This window comes from Phalangium opilio, unplaced genomic scaffold (genome assembly GCF_054372755.1).
Source record: "Phalangium opilio isolate 3A_F unplaced genomic scaffold, DU_Popi_V2 ptg000032l_1, whole genome shotgun sequence".
NCBI classification, from domain to species: domain Eukaryota; kingdom Metazoa; phylum Arthropoda; class Arachnida; order Opiliones; family Phalangiidae; genus Phalangium; species Phalangium opilio.
Genome location: NW_028324159.1, coordinates 10,001,462 through 10,017,020, shown reverse-complemented (window position 1 = coordinate 10,017,020; position 15,559 = coordinate 10,001,462). Strand labels below are relative to the sequence as shown.

The window sequence follows — 15,559 nt, the reverse complement described above, 5'->3', positions numbered from 1 at the left end:
TTGTTGCGAAGCGAGATTAATGCTGAATAGTTCAGTAATTTTACTAATTTAACTCCTTCGAAGTTTTACCCTATTGTTTGCATTAATGCATATCTCAAGCAACGTTTTTCAAAATTTAATAGCTTCGAAAACTAGTTCAAATATCATAACAACAAGGCTCCGACGAGAATCGAACTCATGATCTCCTGTTTACAAGACAGGCGCTTTAACCACTAAGCCACGGAGCCCTGGTTCCGAAGCGAGATTAATGCTGAATATTTCAGTAATTTTACTAAAACCAGGTTAAGTTCAGCTAGCTAATTGGACCAAGTCATCTTGCGACTTATTGTCACTTATCTAACGCCTTTACAATGCATAGACGGGTGGTGGCTAGCCCCTATGCCACAGCTAACCGACAGCGCCCTATACTAACTATTCCCGTTAACCTCATGATCTCCTGTTTTCAAGACAGGCGCTTTAACCACTAAGCCACGGAGCCCTGGTTCCGAAGCGAGATAAATGCTGAATAGTTCAGTAATTTTACTAAATTAACTCCTTCGCAGTTTTACTCTATTGTTTGCATTAATGCATATCTCAAGCAACTATTATTTTTAGTTTTTCAAAATTTAATAGCTACGAAAACTAGTTCAAATATCATAACAACGAGGCTCCGACGAGAATCGAACTCATGATCTCCTGTTTACGAAACAGGCGCTTTAACCACCAAGCCACGGAGCCCTGTTGCGAAGCGAGATTAATGCTGAATAGTTCAGTAATTTTACTAAATTAACTCCTTCGCAGTGTTAACCTATTAATTGCATTAATGCATATCTCAAGCAACATTATTTTTAGTTTTTCAAAATTTTATAGCTACGAAAACTAGTTCAGGTATCATAACAAAGAGGCTCCGACGAGAATCGAACTCATGATCTCCTGTTTACGAGACAGGCGCTTTAACCACCAAGCCACGGAGCCTTGTTGCGAAGCGAGATTTATGCTGAATATTTCAGTAATTTTACTAATTTAACTCCTTCGAAGTTTTACCCTATTGTTTGCATTAATGCATATCTCAAGCAACGTTTTTCAAAATTTAATAGCTTCGAAAACTAGTTCAAATATCATAACAACAAGGCTCCGACGAGAATCGAACTCATGATCTCCTGTTTACAAGAGAGGCGCTTTAACCACTAAGCCACGGAGCCCTGGTTCCGAAGCGAGATTAATGCTGAATATTTCAGTAATTTTACTAAAACCAGGTTAAGTTCAGCTAGCTAATTGGACCAAGTCATCTTGCGACTTATTGCCACTTATCTAACGCCTTTACAATGCATAGAGGGGTGGTGGCTAGCCCCTATGCCACAGCTAACCGACAGCGCCCTATACTAACTATTACCGTTAACCTCATGATCTCCTGTTTACAAGACAGGCGCTTTAACCACTAAGCCACGGAGCCCTGGTTCCGAAGCGAGATAAATGCTGAATAGTTCAGTAATTTTACTAAATTAACTCCTTCGCAGTTTTACTCTATTGTTTGCATTAATGCATATCTCAAGCAACTATTATTTTTAGTTTTTCAAAATTTAATAGCTACGAAAACTAGTTCAAATATCATAACAACGAGGCTTCGACGAGAATTGAACTCATGATCTCCTGTTTACGAGACAGGCGCTTTAACCACCAAGCCACGGAGCCTTGTTGCGAAGCGAGATTAATGCTGAATAGTTCAGTAATTTTACTAATTTAACTCCTTCGAAGTTTTACCCTATTGTTTGCATTAATGCATATCTCAAGCAACGTTTTTCAAAATTTAATAGCTTCGAAAACTAGTTCAAATATCATAACAACAAGGCTCCGACGAGAATCGAACTCATGATCTCCTGTTTACAAGACAGGCGCTTTAACCACTAAGCCACGGAGCCCTGGTTCCGAAGCGAGATTAATGCTGAATATTTCAGTAATTTTACTAAAACCAGGTTAAGTTCAGCTAGCTAATTGGACCAAGTCATCTTGCGACTTATTGCCACTTATCTAACGCCTTTACAATGCATAGAGGGGTGGTGGCTAGCCCCTATGCCACAGCTAACCGACAGCGCCCTATACTAACTATTACCGTTAACCTCATGATCTCCTGTTTACAAGACAGGCGCTTTAACCACTAAGCCACGGAGCCCTGGTTCCGAAGCGAGATAAATGCTGAATAGTTCAGTAATTTTACTAAATTAACTCCTTCGCAGTTTTACTCTATTGTTTGCATTAATGCATATCTCAAGCAACTATTATTTTTAGTTTTTCAAAATTTAATAGCTACGAAAACTAGTTCAAATATCATAACAACGAGGCTTCGACGAGAATTGAACTCATGATCTCCTGTTTACGAGACAGGCGCTTTAACCACCAAGCCACGGAGCCTTGTTGCGAAGCGAGATTAATGCTGAATAGTTCAGTAATTTTACTAAATTAACTCCTTCGCAGTGTTAACCTATTGTTTGCATTAATGCATATCTCAAGCAACTATTATTTTTAGTTTTTCAAAATTTAATAGCTACAAAAACTAGTTCAAATATCATAACAACGAGGCTCAAACAAGAATCGAACTCATGATCTCCTGTTTACAAGACAGGCGCTTTAACCACTAAGCCACGGTTCCAAAGCGAGATTAATGCTGAATATTTCAGTAATTTTACTAAATTAACTCCTTCGCAGTTTTACTCTATTGTTTGAATATATGCATATCTCAAGCAACTATTATTTTTAGTTTTTCAAAATTTAATAGCTACGGAAATTAGTTCAAGTATCATAACAACGAGGCTCCGACGAGAATCGAACTCATGATTTCCTGTTTACGAGACACGCGCTTTAACCACCAAGCCACGGAGCCTTGTTGCGAAGCGAGATTAATGCTGAATAGTTCAGTAATTTTACTAAATTAACTCCTTCGCAGTTTTAACCTATTGTTTGCATTAATGCATATCTCAAGCAACAATTATTATTAGTTTTTCAAAATTTAATAGCTACGAAAACTAGTTCAAATATCATAACAACGAGGCTCCGACGAGAATCGAACTCATGATCTACTGTTTACTTGACAGGCGCTTTAACCAATAAGACACGGAGCCTTGTTGCGAAGCGAGATTAATGCTGAATAGTTCAGTAATTTTACTAAATTAACTCCTTCGCAGTGTTAACCTATTGTTTGCATTAATGCATATCTCAAGCAACTATTATTTTTAGTTTTTCAAAATATAATAGCTACGAAAACTAGTTCAAGTATCATAACAACGAGGCTCCAACGAGAATCGAACTCATGATCTCCTGTTTACGAGACAGGCGCTTTCACCACTAAGGCAAGAAGCCCTTGTTCCGATTCGAGATTTATGCTGAATATTTCAGTAATTTTACTAAATTAACTCCTTCGCAGTTTTACCCTATTGTTTGAATATATGCATATCTCAAGCAACTATTATTTTTAGTTTTTCAAAATTTAATAGCTACGAAAACTAGTTCAAATATCATAACAACGAGGCTCCGACGAGAATCGAACTCATGATCTCCTGTTTACAAGACAGGCGCTTTAACCACTAAGCCACGGTTCCGAAGCGAGATTAATGCTGAATATTTCAGTAATTTTACTATATTAACTCCTTCGCAGTTTTACAATATTGTTTGAATATATGCATATCTCAAGCAACTATTATTTTTAGTTTTTCAAAATTAAATAGCTACGGAAATTAGTTCAAATATCATAACAACGAGGCTCCGACGAGAATCGAACTCATGATCTCCTGTTTACAAGACAGGCGCTTTAACCACTAAGCCACGGTTCCGAAGCGAGATTAATGCTGAATATTTCAGTAATTTTACTAAATTAACTCCTTCGCAGTTTTACCCTATTGTTTGAATATATGCATATCTCAAGCAACTATTATTTTTAGTTTTTCAAAATTAAATAGCTACGGAAATTAGTTCAAGTATCATAACAACGAGGCTCCGACGAGAATCGAACTCATGATCTCCTGTTTACAAGACAGGCGCTTTAACCACTAAGCCACGGAGCCCTGGTTCCGAAGCGAGATTAATGCTGAATAGTTCAGTAATTTTACTAAATTAACTCCTTCGCAGTTTTAACCTATTGTTTGCATTAATGCATATATCAAGCAACTATTATTTTTAGTTTTTCAAAATATAATAGCTACGAAAACTAGTTCAAGTATCATAACAACGAGGCTACAACGAGAATCGAACTCATGATCTCCCGTTTACTTGACAGGCGCTTTAACCACTAAGACACGGAGCCTTGTTGCGAAGCGAGATTAATGCTGAATAGTTCAGTAATTTTACTAAATTAACTCCTTCGCAGTGTTAACCTATTGTTTGCATTAATGCATATCTCAAGCAACTATTATTTTTAGTTTTTCAAAATTTAATAGCTACAAAAACTAGTTCAAATATCATAACAACGAGGCTCCGACGAGAATCGAACTCATGATCTCCTGTTTACAAGACAGGCGCTTTAACCACTAAGCCACGGTTCCGAAGCGAGATTAATGCTGAATATTTCAGTAATTTTACTAAATTAACTCCTTCGCAGTTTTACTCTATTGTTTGAATATATGCATATCTCAAGCAACTATTATTTTTAGTTTTTCAAAATTTAATAGCTACGGAAATTAGTTCAAGTATCATAACAACGAGGCTCCGACGAGAATCGAACTCATGATTTCCTGTTTACGAGACACGCGCTTTAACCACCAAGCCACGGAGCCTTGTTGCGAAGCGAGATTAATGCTGAATAGTTCAGTAATTTTACTAAATTAACTCCTTCGCAGTTTTAACCTATTGTTTGCATTAATGCATATCTCAAGCAACAATTATTATTAGTTTTTCAAAATTTAATAGCTACGAAAACTAGTTCAAATATCATAACAACGAGGCTCCGACGAGAATCGAACTCATGATCTACTGTTTACTTGACAGGCGCTTTAACCAATAAGACACGGAGCCTTGTTGCGAAGCGAGATTAATGCTGAATAGTTCAGTAATTTTACTAAATTAACTCCTTCGCAGTGTTAACCTATTGTTTGCATTAATGCATATCTCAAGCAACTATTATTTTTAGTTTTTCAAAATATAATAGCTACGAAAACTAGTTCAAGTATCATAACAACGAGGCTCCAACGAGAATCGAACTCATGATCTCCTGTTTACGAGACAGGCGCTTTCACCACTAAGGCAAGAAGCCCTTGTTCCGATTCGAGATTAATGCTGAATATTTCAGTAATTTTACTAAATTAACTCCTTCGCAGTTTTACCCTATTGTTTGAATATATGCATATCTCAAGCAACTATTATTTTTAGTTTTTCAAAATTTAATAGCTACGAAAACTAGTTCAAATATCATAACAACGAGGCTCCGACGAGAATCGAACTCATGATCTCCTGTTTACAAGACAGGCGCTTTAACCACTAAGCCACGGTTCCGAAGCGAGATTAATGCTGAATATTTCAGTAATTTTACTAAATTAACTCCTTCGCAGTTTTACTCTATTGTTTGAATATATGCATATCTCAAGCAACTATTATTTTTAGTTTTTCAAAATTTAATAGCTACGGAAATTAGTTCAAGTATCATAACAACGAGGCTCCGACGAGAATCGAACTCATGATTTCCTGTTTACGAGACACGCGCTTTAACCACCAAGCCACGGAGCCTTGTTGCGAAGCGAGATTAATGCTGAATAGTTCAGTAATTTTACTAAATTAACTCCTTCGCAGTTTTAACCTATTGTTTGCATTAATGCATATCTCAAGCAACAATTATTATTAGTTTTTCAAAATTTAATAGCTACGAAAACTAGTTCAAATATCATAACAACGAGGCTCCGACGAGAATCGAACTCATGATCTACTGTTTACTTGACAGGCGCTTTAACCAATAAGACACGGAGCCTTGTTGCGAAGCGAGATTAATGCTGAATAGTTCAGTAATTTTACTAAATTAACTCCTTCGCAGTGTTAACCTATTGTTTGCATTAATGCATATCTCAAGCAACTATTATTTTTAGTTTTTCAAAATATAATAGCTACGAAAACTAGTTCAAGTATCATAACAACGAGGCTCCAACGAGAATCGAACTCATGATCTCCTGTTTACGAGACAGGCGCTTTCACCACTAAGGCAAGAAGCCCTTGTTCCGATTCGAGATTAATGCTGAATATTTCAGTAATTTTACTAAATTAACTCCTTCGCAGTTTTACCCTATTGTTTGAATATATGCATATCTCAAGCAACTATTATTTTTAGTTTTTCAAAATTTAATAGCTACGAAAACTAGTTCAAATATCATAACAACGAGGCTCCGACGAGAATCGAACTCATGATCTCCTGTTTACAAGACAGGCGCTTTAACCACTAAGCCACGGTTCCGAAGCGAGATTAATGCTGAATATTTCAGTAATTTTACTAAATTAACTCCTTCGCAGTTTTACAATATTGTTTGAATATATGCATATCTCAAGCAACTATTATTTTTAGTTTTTCAAAATTAAATAGCTACGGAAATTAGTTCAAATATCATAACAACGAGGCTCCGACGAGAATCGAACTCATGATCTCCTGTTTACAAGACAGGCGCTTTAACCACTAAGCCACGGTTCCGAAGCGAGATTAATGCTGAATATTTCAGTAATTTTACTAAATTAACTCCTTCGCAGTTTTACCCTATTGTTTGAATATATGCATATCTCAAGCAACTATTATTTTTAGTTTTTCAAAATTAAATAGCTACGGAAATTAGTTCAAGTATCATAACAACGAGGCTCCGACGAGAATCGAACTCATGATCTCCTGTTTACAAGACAGGCGCTTTAACCACTAAGCCACGGAGCCCTGGTTCCGAAGCGAGATTAATGCTGAATAGTTCAGTAATTTTACTAAATTAACTCCTTCGCAGTTTTAACCTATTGTTTGCATTAATGCATATCTCAAGCAACTATTATTTTTAGTTTTTCAAAATATAATAGCTACGAAAACTAGTTCAAGTATCATAACAACGAGGCTACAACGAGAATCGAACTCATGATCTCCCGTTTACTTGACAGGCGCTTTAACCACTAAGACACGGAGCCTTGTTGCGAAGCGAGATTAATGCTGAATAGTTCAGTAATTTTACTAAATTAACTCCTTCGCAGTGTTAACCTATTGTTTGCATTAATGCATATCTCAAGCAACTATTATTTTTAGTTTTTCAAAATTTAATAGCTACAAAAACTAGTTCAAATATCATAACAACGAGGCTCCGACGAGAATCGAACTCATGATCTCCTGTTTACAAGACAGGCGCTTTAACCACTAAGCCACGGTTCCGAAGCGAGATTAATGCTGAATATTTCAGTAATTTTACTAAATTAACTCCTTCGCAGTTTTACTCTATTGTTTGAATATATGCATATCTCAAGCAACTATTATTTTTAGTTTTTCAAAATTTAATAGCTACGGAAATTAGTTCAAGTATCATAACAACGAGGCTCCGACGAGAATCGAACTCATGATCTACTGTTTACTTGACAGGCGCTTTAACCACCAAGCCACGGAGCCTTGTTGCGAAGCGAGATTAATGCTGAATATTTCAGTAATTTTACTAATTTAACTCCTTCGAAGTTTTACCCTATTGTTTGCATTAATGCATATCTCAAGCAACGTTTTTCAAAATTTAATAGCTTGAAGCTATTAAATTTTGAAAAACGTTGCTTGAGATATGCATTAATGCAAACAATAGGGTAAAACTTCGAAGGAGTTAAATTAGTAAAATTACTGAAATATTCAGCATTAATCTCGCTTCGCAACAAGGCTCCGTGGCTTGGTGGTTAAAGCGCCTGTCAAGTAAACAGTAGATCATGAGTTCGATTCTCGTCGGAGCCTCGTTGTTATGATACTTGAACTAATTTCCGTAGCTATTAAATTTTGAAAAACTAAAAATAATAGTTGCTTGAGATATGCATATATTCAAACAATAGAGTAAAACTGCGAAGGAGTTAATTTAGTAAAATTACTGAAATATTCAGCATTAATCTCGCTTCGGAACCGTGGCTTAGTGGTTAAAGCGCCTGTCTTGTAAACAGGAGATCATGAGTTCGATTCTCGTCGGAGCCTCGTTGTTATGATATTTGAACTAGTTTTTGTAGCTATTAAATTTTGAAAAACTAAAAATAATAGTTGCTTGAGATATGCATTAATGCAAACAATAGGTTAACACTGCGAAGGAGTTAATTTAGTAAAATTACTGAACTATTCAGCATTAATCTCGCTTCGCAACAAGGCTCCGTGTCTTAGTGGTTAAAGCGCCTGTCAAGTAAACGGGAGATCATGAGTTCGATTCTCGTTGTAGCCTCGTTGTTATGATACTTGAACTAGTTTTCGTAGCTATTATATTTTGAAAAACTAAAAATAATAGTTGCTTGAGATATGCATTAATGCAAACAATAGGTTAAAACTGCGAAGGAGTTAATTTAGTAAAATTACTGAACTATTCAGCATTAATCTCGCTTCGGAACCAGGGCTCCGTGGCTTAGTGGTTAAAGCGCCTGTCTTGTAAACAGGAGATCATGAGTTCGATTCTCGTCGGAGCCTCGTTGTTATGATACTTGAACTAATTTCCGTAGCTATTTAATTTTGAAAAACTAAAAATAATAGTTGCTTGAGATATGCATATATTCAAACAATAGGGTAAAACTGCGAAGGAGTTAATTTAGTAAAATTACTGAAATATTCAGCATTAATCTCGCTTCGGAACCGTGGCTTAGTGGTTAAAGCGCCTGTCTTGTAAACAGGAGATCATGAGTTCGATTCTCGTCGGAGCCTCGTTGTTATGATATTTGAACTAATTTCCGTAGCTATTTAATTTTGAAAAACTAAAAATAATAGTTGCTTGAGATATGCATATATTCAAACAATATTGTAAAACTGCGAAGGAGTTAATTTAGTAAAATTACTGAAATATTCAGCATTAATCTCGCTTCGGAACCGTGGCTTAGTGGTTAAAGCGCCTGTCTTGTAAACAGGAGATCATGAGTTCGATTCTCGTCGGAGCCTCGTTGTTATGATATTTGAACTAGTTTTCGTAGCTATTATATTTTGAAAAACTAAAAATAATAGTTGCTTGAGATATGCATTAATGCAAACAATAGGTTAACACTGCGAAGGAGTTAATTTAGTAAAATTACTGAACTATTCAACATTAATCTCGCTTCGCAACAAGGCTCCGTGGCTTGGTTGTTAAAGCGCCTGTCTCGTAAACAGGAGATCATGAGATCGATTCTCGTCGGAGCCTCGTTGTTATGATATTTGAACTAGTTTTCGTAGCTATTAAATTTTGAAAAACTAAAAATAATAGTTGCTTGAGATATGCATTAATGCAAACAATAGGTTAACACTGCGAAGGAGTTAATTTAGTAAAATTACTGAACTATTCAGCATTAATCTCGCTTCGCAACAAGGCTCCGTGGCTTGGTTGTTAAAGCGCCTGTCTCGTAAACAGGAGATCATGAGATCGATTCTCGTCGGAGCCTCGTTGTTATGATATTTGAACTAGTTTTCGTAGCTATTAAATTTTGAAAAACTAATAATAATTGTTGCTTGAGATATGCATTAATGCAAACAATAGGTTAAAACTGCGAAGGAGTTAATTTAGTAAAATTACTGAACTATTCAGCATTAATCTCGCTTCGCAACAAGGCTCCGTGGCTTGGTGGTTAAAGCGCGTGTCTCGTAAACAGGAAATCATGAGTTCGATTCTCGTCGGAGCCTCGTTGTTATGATACTTGAACTAATTTCCGTAGCTATTAAATTTTGAAAAACTAAAAATAATAGTTGCTTGAGATATGCATATATTCAAACAATAGAGTAAAACTGCGAAGGAGTTAATTTAGTAAAATTACTGAAATATTCAGCATTAATCTCGCTTTGGAACCGTGGCTTAGTGGTTAAAGCGCCTGTCTTGTAAACAGGAGATCATGAGTTCGATTCTTGTTTGAGCCTCGTTGTTATGATATTTGAACTAGTTTTTGTAGCTATTAAATTTTGAAAAACTAAAAATAATAGTTGCTTGAGATATGCATTAATGCAAACAATAGGTTAACACTGCGAAGGAGTTAATTTAGTAAAATTACTGAACTATTCAGCATTAATCTCGCTTCGCAACAAGGCTCCGTGGCTTGGTGGTTAAAGCGCCTGTCTCGTAAACAGGAGATCATGAGTTCAATTCTCGTCGAAGCCTCGTTGTTATGATATTTGAACTAGTTTTCGTAGCTATTAAGTTTTGAAAAACTAAAAATAATAGTTGCTTGAGATATGCATTAATGCAAACAATAGAGTAAAACTGCGAAGGAGTTAATTTAGTAAAATTACTGAACTATTCAGCATTTATCTCGCTTCGGAACCAGGGCTCCGTGGCTTAGTGGTTAAAGCGCCTGTCTTGTAAACAGGAGATCATGAGGTTAACGGTAATAGTTAGTATAGGGCGCTGTCGGTTAGCTGTGGCATAGGGGCTAGCCACCACCCCTCTATGCATTGTAAAGGCGTTAGATAAGTGGCAATAAGTCGCAAGATGACTTGGTCCAATTAGCTAGCTGAACTTAACCTGGTTTTAGTAAAATTACTGAAATATTCAGCATTAATCTCGCTTCGGAACCAGGGCTCCGTGGCTTAGTGGTTAAAGCGCCTGTCTTGTAAACAGGAGATCATGAGTTCGATTCTCGTCGGAGCCTTGTTGTTATGATATTTGAACTAGTTTTCGAAGCTATTAAATTTTGAAAAACGTTGCTTGAGATATGCATTAATGCAAACAAAAGGGTAAAACTTCGAAGGAGTTAAATTAGTAAAATTACTGAACTATTCAGCATTAATCTCGCTTCGCAACAAGGCTCCGTGGCTTGGTGGTTAAAGCGCCTGTCTCGTAAACAGGAGATCATGAGTTCAATTCTCGTCGAAGCCTCGTTGTTATGATATTTGAACTAGTTTTCGTAGCTATTAAGTTTTGAAAAACTAAAAATAATAGTTGCTTGAGATATGCATTAATGCAAACAATAGAGTAAAACTGCGAAGGAGTTAATTTAGTAAAATTACTGAACTATTCAGCATTTATCTCGCTTCGGAACCAGGGCTCCGTGGCTTAGTGGTTAAAGCGCCTGTCTTGTAAACAGGAGATCATGAGGTTAACGGTAATAGTTAGTATAGGGCGCTGTCGGTTAGCTGTGGCATAGGGGCTAGCCACCACCCCTCTATGCATTGTAAAGGCGTTAGATAAGTGGCAATAAGTCGCAAGATGACTTGATCCAGTTAGCTAGCTGAACTTAACCTGGTTTTAGTAAAATTACTGAAATATTCAGCATTAATCTCGCTTCGGAACCAGGGCTCCGTGGCTTAGTGGTTAAAGCGCCTGTCTTGTAAACAGGAGATCATGAGTTCGATTCTCGTCGGAGCCTTGTTGTTATGATATTTGAACTAGTTTTCGAAGCTATTAGTGCTTCTAACTTCTATCTGTTTTGCACGTAACCGCTATACAAACCTCAAAACAGATGAAAGTCGGTTACATAAACTGATTAATTTGTTTATCTACAACCGCCTATAAACCGAAATCCTATTATCCGTGCTCGTTATCTGTGGTCAATTTTATATAATTATCAAAACTGGTTTAGTATAGCTAAACAGGTGATAAAGCAGTTACACGCAGAGTCCATGCGTACTGTAAAATATATGAATGACTTTGGTAGTAGACAAGTCATATTTATTTATCAGATTTCATTTCAATTGAATGTTTTATTAACAAATCGGAACAATAGTACATAAATTGACGTATTCAGCGATTCCACCAATTTTTAAGACAAAGTAGAGCCGTAATGGTTTCAGGACATAAAGACCCCCGTTTGGGAGTCACAACGTCAGTTCCAAGTGAAAAAAGTCGTTCAGAGGGTACTGAAGATCCAGGAATTCCAAGGTAATCGCGGGCCATGATCGAGACTTTCTTATAATCGGTCTCGTGCATCTGCATTAAATAATGTCAAGTTATTTTGGACTACAACTAAAGGATTAATCATCCACGTGTATTGTAGGTTAATGTATCACCTTCCACCATTGCAAAATATCGCTATGCGGTGGCGCTACTTCAGCTTTCAAATAAATAAGTAATTCAGAGGCTTTTGTTGTTCGTTTGGCTCTTTTGGGATATAATGCTGACACGTTGACCCCGGTATAATTGTCTTGCATACATGACTCATTATGTACATCATCTATTTGGTGCAAGGTTGATACGTCATCGTAGTGCGAAGCGAAAACTGATACAATGACACTTTTAACCTTTTTGCAAAAGGTTACGTCATAATGGTCTTTAAGCCATTCAAGCTTCAGTGTTGGATTCATTGCTAACAATATGATATCGTTAATTTAGCTCAATCTTTGAAAACTTGATGAATCGCACATGTAATATAATATTGCAATGTTTTCATAATGATACAGATCATAACATACCCATAGCAATCCACAAAGCAGAAGTATCGGAATGTTTGAAATACGTCTTTAGTTTACCAAGGGCATTCTTTCTAGCGTCTTTCATGGTTCCAGCTGACGTCTTTTCGGTTTCGTCCAATTTGTCCAGGATTAACTTGTACATTGGCATGATTATAGCTGCTGTAGGATACTTCGATTCGGAGATGCGATTTGTGGCAAAATCAAAGTCCTTGACGATGATATAAAATTCAATTACAAGAAAAATCTTAACCAAGCCAAGTAATAATAATAATAAACAAGAAAACAATATTTTGCTTGTCTCGAGAACCGTCTGCAAAATCCTAATCAGGCGAATTCTCTCGAAATTTTATAAGCGAATGTGGAAAAGGTTACTAGAGCAGACATTACTCTTAAAATATCAATCAAAGACTCTATTAGATGCCATTCTTCTGTATTCAACTGTAGGTTAAGTAAATCTCTGTCTGAACTTGTAATTGCGTCCAAAGCCTGCAAACGTGAAGAAATATGAGAAACCTTGAAGAATAATATGGAACCGTGCGTATGTACAGCTCTTTGCGTAATTGCTCTCTTTAGCATTGTATAAGTAGATCCCCATCTTGTCTTGACATCCAAGAGCAATTTGTTATCAGGAAGATCATAAATCACATTCAGCTCTGAAAATCTCTCTGATTTTGTGCGTGATATTCTAATTGTGCTTACAAGACGTCTTACCTGTTAAACGCGCAACCATTAAATACTTTAAGTATATTTGGGTACAAACTCATTTACTTTAGTCACTGCTGAACCAATAGTTATTGTCGTCGTTTCGGCAGATTCGTTTGGTTGCGTTAAATTTGAATCGTATTCATTCTCATGAGTGGCAACCGACCTCAAAGATTTTAATAAATCCTGCACGACAATGTTCAAAACATGAGCGAAACATCGAATTCGATTTTCAGATGAAAATCGAAAACCCAACTCGGCGGAACGCGTTTGTAATTCTTCGGTAAATGTATCGTTATTTCCCGCGTTATCCATTGTCACGGCTAGCACCTAAGCAGGGGTTTAGTCAACACTTCTTAAATATTCTTAAAAGGTTTTAAAACAATTACTTTAGTTATTTGGCGGTCGCTCAGAAGCTTTAAGAATTTATCGCAAATATTTTTTCCTGTATGACGCCCAGGAAAAAACATAAACCCCAACAAGATGTCGTGTCCATTCCATGATTCGTCGACCCAGTGACACGTTACAGCAATGAAGGGTAACATATTTGCTGATGTCCAACAATCATGTGTGAAGGACAATTGCCTCTCAGAGTTCTATTCAATTAAAAAGTAAACATTCCAAGTCCAATCATTTGACTTTGTTTACAACTGATATGACTTTACTAACCTTAAATAAATTGGTTATTACTTCTATTTCGGTATGGTATTCCTTTATAATATCAGTTTTAATTGTAGTATCTGATATTTGTAAATGGGTAAGAAACATGACAGGATTCAGGGAGCATAACATATCTCGGAAACTTTTATCTTCAACAATTTGAAATGCTTGGTCTGATAAAACGACAAATCTAACCAGTTGCAACCTTGCGTTTACTAATTCAGACTTGGAATGATCAAAGTTAAAAAACTTAAGCACTTGGTTAAAAATAAAAGTACATTTCCCATTGGTTTAATGGTAGCTAGTTGGAACATCACGATCAATGTTGGCAAACCTGCTAGGTTATTTTGAATAGATGATTTTGTTTGGTTAGTAATGGATTCTCTCGTCGTCAAGCAACCAGTTGAATAATATACCTTGATACCAACTTACAACACTAAACCTAACAGGGGAATGTGTATTGCTATTTAATAAGCGTTTTTACTCGATTCGTGCCTAGTGGTACGTCAGGATGTTTCCCAGCCTTTGCAAACATAGGTTGCACCTTGTCCGGGTGTTTAGTAACTAGGTGATGGCGCAAATTTCCCGTACTACGGTTTGTCTTTGAGTCTTGGCAATATCTACCACTACCAATGTTATGTAATATTACAGTGAAAAATATAATTCCACGACCGCTAACAAATTTAGTTTAAATTTAAATTCAATTTCACTTACCCAGAGCAATGAACGCATTTAGCATATACTTTAAATGTACCATCAGATTGGATAACATTGTCCTTGGTAAAGTGGTTCCAAACCTCACTTCTTTTTCCCCGCTCCGCGTTGCTACTCCGCGTTTCCGAACAAGTAGCCATTTAAAGCCCGATTGTTTGTTTTTCAAATCAAAACTGAACGTAGCGATGATAATTTACAATATGATCACATTGTCTCAAACGGATAACTAACCAAAGGGTTTTGTGTATCAAATGACGTAAACTCAATGATAAAAATGTCTATAAACAGTTATCGCGGATTGTAAGACTAGATAAAAAAACGGATAAAACACATGTAACAATAACGAGTATAAATAGGATCACAACAGGTAGCTGTCAACTGCAGTTGGTTGAAAAAATCCATTAATCTTTTATTAAAACGGTTTGAACTTCAACCAGTTTATCAGTTGGCGTAACCGAACATAGACGACGGTTGGAAGCACTAGAAGCTATTAAATTTTGAAAAACGTTGCTTGAGATATGCATTAATGCAAACAATAGGGTAAAACTTCGAAGGAGTTAAATTAGTAAAATTACTGAAATATTCAGCATTAATCTCGCTTCGCAACAAGGCTCCGTGGCTTGGTGGTTAAAGCGCCTGTCAAGTAAACAGTAGATCATGAGTTCGATTCTCGTCGGAGCCTCGTTGTTATGATACTTGAACTAATTTCCGTAGCTATTAAATTTTGAAAAACTAAAAATAATAGTTGCTTGAGATATGCATATATTCAAACAATAGAGTAAAACTGCGAAGGAGTTAATTTAGTAAAATTACTGAAATATTCAGCATTAATCTCGCTTCGGAACCGTGGCTTAGTGGTTAAAGCGCCTGTCTTGTAAACAGGAGATCATGAGTTCGATTCTCGTCGGAGCCTCGTTGTTATGATATTTGAACTAGTTTTTGTAGCTATTAAATTTTGAAAAACTAAAAATAATAGTTGCTTGA

General features: G+C 36.4%; 2 protein-coding genes and 27 non-coding genes across 29 annotated transcripts; 11 read left to right on the top strand and 18 right to left on the bottom strand.

Moving 5' to 3' along the window:
* Positions 1 to 154: 154 nt before the first annotated feature.
* TRNAT-UGU (transfer RNA threonine (anticodon UGU)) lies at positions 155 to 227 on the bottom strand. The gene has a single exon. It is a non-coding gene; the product is annotated as a tRNA-Thr (tRNA).
* A 417-nt stretch (positions 228 to 644) lies between these two features.
* On the bottom strand, positions 645 to 717 carry TRNAT-CGU (transfer RNA threonine (anticodon CGU)). Its single transcript has one exon. It is a non-coding gene; the product is annotated as a tRNA-Thr (tRNA).
* Positions 718 to 881: 164 nt separating this feature from the next.
* On the bottom strand, positions 882 to 954 carry TRNAT-CGU (transfer RNA threonine (anticodon CGU)). The gene has a single exon. It is a non-coding gene; the product is annotated as a tRNA-Thr (tRNA).
* A 154-nt stretch (positions 955 to 1,108) lies between these two features.
* Positions 1,109 to 1,181, bottom strand: TRNAT-UGU (transfer RNA threonine (anticodon UGU)). The gene has a single exon. It is a non-coding gene; the product is annotated as a tRNA-Thr (tRNA).
* Positions 1,182 to 1,598: 417 nt separating this feature from the next.
* Positions 1,599 to 1,671, bottom strand: TRNAT-CGU (transfer RNA threonine (anticodon CGU)). Its single transcript has one exon. It is a non-coding gene; the product is annotated as a tRNA-Thr (tRNA).
* Positions 1,672 to 1,825: 154 nt separating this feature from the next.
* Positions 1,826 to 1,898, bottom strand: TRNAT-UGU (transfer RNA threonine (anticodon UGU)). The gene has a single exon. It is a non-coding gene; the product is annotated as a tRNA-Thr (tRNA).
* A 417-nt stretch (positions 1,899 to 2,315) lies between these two features.
* TRNAT-CGU (transfer RNA threonine (anticodon CGU)) lies at positions 2,316 to 2,388 on the bottom strand. The gene has a single exon. It is a non-coding gene; the product is annotated as a tRNA-Thr (tRNA).
* Positions 2,389 to 3,499: 1,111 nt separating this feature from the next.
* TRNAT-UGU (transfer RNA threonine (anticodon UGU)) lies at positions 3,500 to 3,572 on the bottom strand. Its single transcript has one exon. It is a non-coding gene; the product is annotated as a tRNA-Thr (tRNA).
* A 158-nt stretch (positions 3,573 to 3,730) lies between these two features.
* TRNAT-UGU (transfer RNA threonine (anticodon UGU)) lies at positions 3,731 to 3,803 on the bottom strand. The gene has a single exon. It is a non-coding gene; the product is annotated as a tRNA-Thr (tRNA).
* A 158-nt stretch (positions 3,804 to 3,961) lies between these two features.
* On the bottom strand, positions 3,962 to 4,034 carry TRNAT-UGU (transfer RNA threonine (anticodon UGU)). Its single transcript has one exon. It is a non-coding gene; the product is annotated as a tRNA-Thr (tRNA).
* Positions 4,035 to 4,438: 404 nt separating this feature from the next.
* On the bottom strand, positions 4,439 to 4,511 carry TRNAT-UGU (transfer RNA threonine (anticodon UGU)). Its single transcript has one exon. It is a non-coding gene; the product is annotated as a tRNA-Thr (tRNA).
* Positions 4,512 to 5,384: 873 nt separating this feature from the next.
* Positions 5,385 to 5,457, bottom strand: TRNAT-UGU (transfer RNA threonine (anticodon UGU)). The gene has a single exon. It is a non-coding gene; the product is annotated as a tRNA-Thr (tRNA).
* Positions 5,458 to 6,330: 873 nt separating this feature from the next.
* On the bottom strand, positions 6,331 to 6,403 carry TRNAT-UGU (transfer RNA threonine (anticodon UGU)). The gene has a single exon. It is a non-coding gene; the product is annotated as a tRNA-Thr (tRNA).
* A 158-nt stretch (positions 6,404 to 6,561) lies between these two features.
* On the bottom strand, positions 6,562 to 6,634 carry TRNAT-UGU (transfer RNA threonine (anticodon UGU)). Its single transcript has one exon. It is a non-coding gene; the product is annotated as a tRNA-Thr (tRNA).
* A 158-nt stretch (positions 6,635 to 6,792) lies between these two features.
* TRNAT-UGU (transfer RNA threonine (anticodon UGU)) lies at positions 6,793 to 6,865 on the bottom strand. Its single transcript has one exon. It is a non-coding gene; the product is annotated as a tRNA-Thr (tRNA).
* Positions 6,866 to 7,269: 404 nt separating this feature from the next.
* Positions 7,270 to 7,342, bottom strand: TRNAT-UGU (transfer RNA threonine (anticodon UGU)). The gene has a single exon. It is a non-coding gene; the product is annotated as a tRNA-Thr (tRNA).
* Positions 7,343 to 8,055: 713 nt separating this feature from the next.
* On the top strand, positions 8,056 to 8,128 carry TRNAT-UGU (transfer RNA threonine (anticodon UGU)). The gene has a single exon. It is a non-coding gene; the product is annotated as a tRNA-Thr (tRNA).
* Positions 8,129 to 8,532: 404 nt separating this feature from the next.
* On the top strand, positions 8,533 to 8,605 carry TRNAT-UGU (transfer RNA threonine (anticodon UGU)). The gene has a single exon. It is a non-coding gene; the product is annotated as a tRNA-Thr (tRNA).
* A 158-nt stretch (positions 8,606 to 8,763) lies between these two features.
* TRNAT-UGU (transfer RNA threonine (anticodon UGU)) lies at positions 8,764 to 8,836 on the top strand. The gene has a single exon. It is a non-coding gene; the product is annotated as a tRNA-Thr (tRNA).
* A 158-nt stretch (positions 8,837 to 8,994) lies between these two features.
* TRNAT-UGU (transfer RNA threonine (anticodon UGU)) lies at positions 8,995 to 9,067 on the top strand. The gene has a single exon. It is a non-coding gene; the product is annotated as a tRNA-Thr (tRNA).
* A 165-nt stretch (positions 9,068 to 9,232) lies between these two features.
* TRNAT-CGU (transfer RNA threonine (anticodon CGU)) lies at positions 9,233 to 9,305 on the top strand. The gene has a single exon. It is a non-coding gene; the product is annotated as a tRNA-Thr (tRNA).
* A 165-nt stretch (positions 9,306 to 9,470) lies between these two features.
* On the top strand, positions 9,471 to 9,543 carry TRNAT-CGU (transfer RNA threonine (anticodon CGU)). Its single transcript has one exon. It is a non-coding gene; the product is annotated as a tRNA-Thr (tRNA).
* A 634-nt stretch (positions 9,544 to 10,177) lies between these two features.
* Positions 10,178 to 10,250, top strand: TRNAT-CGU (transfer RNA threonine (anticodon CGU)). Its single transcript has one exon. It is a non-coding gene; the product is annotated as a tRNA-Thr (tRNA).
* A 417-nt stretch (positions 10,251 to 10,667) lies between these two features.
* On the top strand, positions 10,668 to 10,740 carry TRNAT-UGU (transfer RNA threonine (anticodon UGU)). Its single transcript has one exon. It is a non-coding gene; the product is annotated as a tRNA-Thr (tRNA).
* A 154-nt stretch (positions 10,741 to 10,894) lies between these two features.
* TRNAT-CGU (transfer RNA threonine (anticodon CGU)) lies at positions 10,895 to 10,967 on the top strand. Its single transcript has one exon. It is a non-coding gene; the product is annotated as a tRNA-Thr (tRNA).
* Positions 10,968 to 11,384: 417 nt separating this feature from the next.
* On the top strand, positions 11,385 to 11,457 carry TRNAT-UGU (transfer RNA threonine (anticodon UGU)). Its single transcript has one exon. It is a non-coding gene; the product is annotated as a tRNA-Thr (tRNA).
* Positions 11,458 to 11,817: 360 nt separating this feature from the next.
* LOC149686013 (uncharacterized) lies at positions 11,818 to 12,560 on the bottom strand. Its single transcript, XM_089871152.1, has 3 exons — positions 12,500 to 12,560; positions 12,098 to 12,393; positions 11,818 to 12,017 (listed from the first exon to the last, which is right to left on the bottom strand). Exons 1-3 carry the CDS (start codon positions 12,501 to 12,503, stop codon positions 11,832 to 11,834), a joined length of 486 nt encoding a protein of 161 aa, XP_089727278.1. The 5' UTR covers positions 12,504 to 12,560; the 3' UTR covers positions 11,818 to 11,831.
* On the bottom strand, positions 12,548 to 14,690 carry LOC149686012 (uncharacterized). The gene is made up of 8 exons (XM_089870888.1): positions 14,346 to 14,690; positions 13,871 to 14,086; positions 13,591 to 13,797; positions 13,268 to 13,531; positions 13,046 to 13,210; positions 12,887 to 12,985; positions 12,598 to 12,707; positions 12,548 to 12,566 (listed from the first exon to the last, which is right to left on the bottom strand). Exons 1-8 carry the CDS (start codon positions 14,394 to 14,396, stop codon positions 12,548 to 12,550), a joined length of 1,131 nt encoding a protein of 376 aa, XP_089727014.1. The 5' UTR covers positions 14,397 to 14,690.
* A 725-nt stretch (positions 14,691 to 15,415) lies between these two features.
* On the top strand, positions 15,416 to 15,488 carry TRNAT-UGU (transfer RNA threonine (anticodon UGU)). The gene has a single exon. It is a non-coding gene; the product is annotated as a tRNA-Thr (tRNA).
* Positions 15,489 to 15,559: the final 71 nt, after the last annotated feature.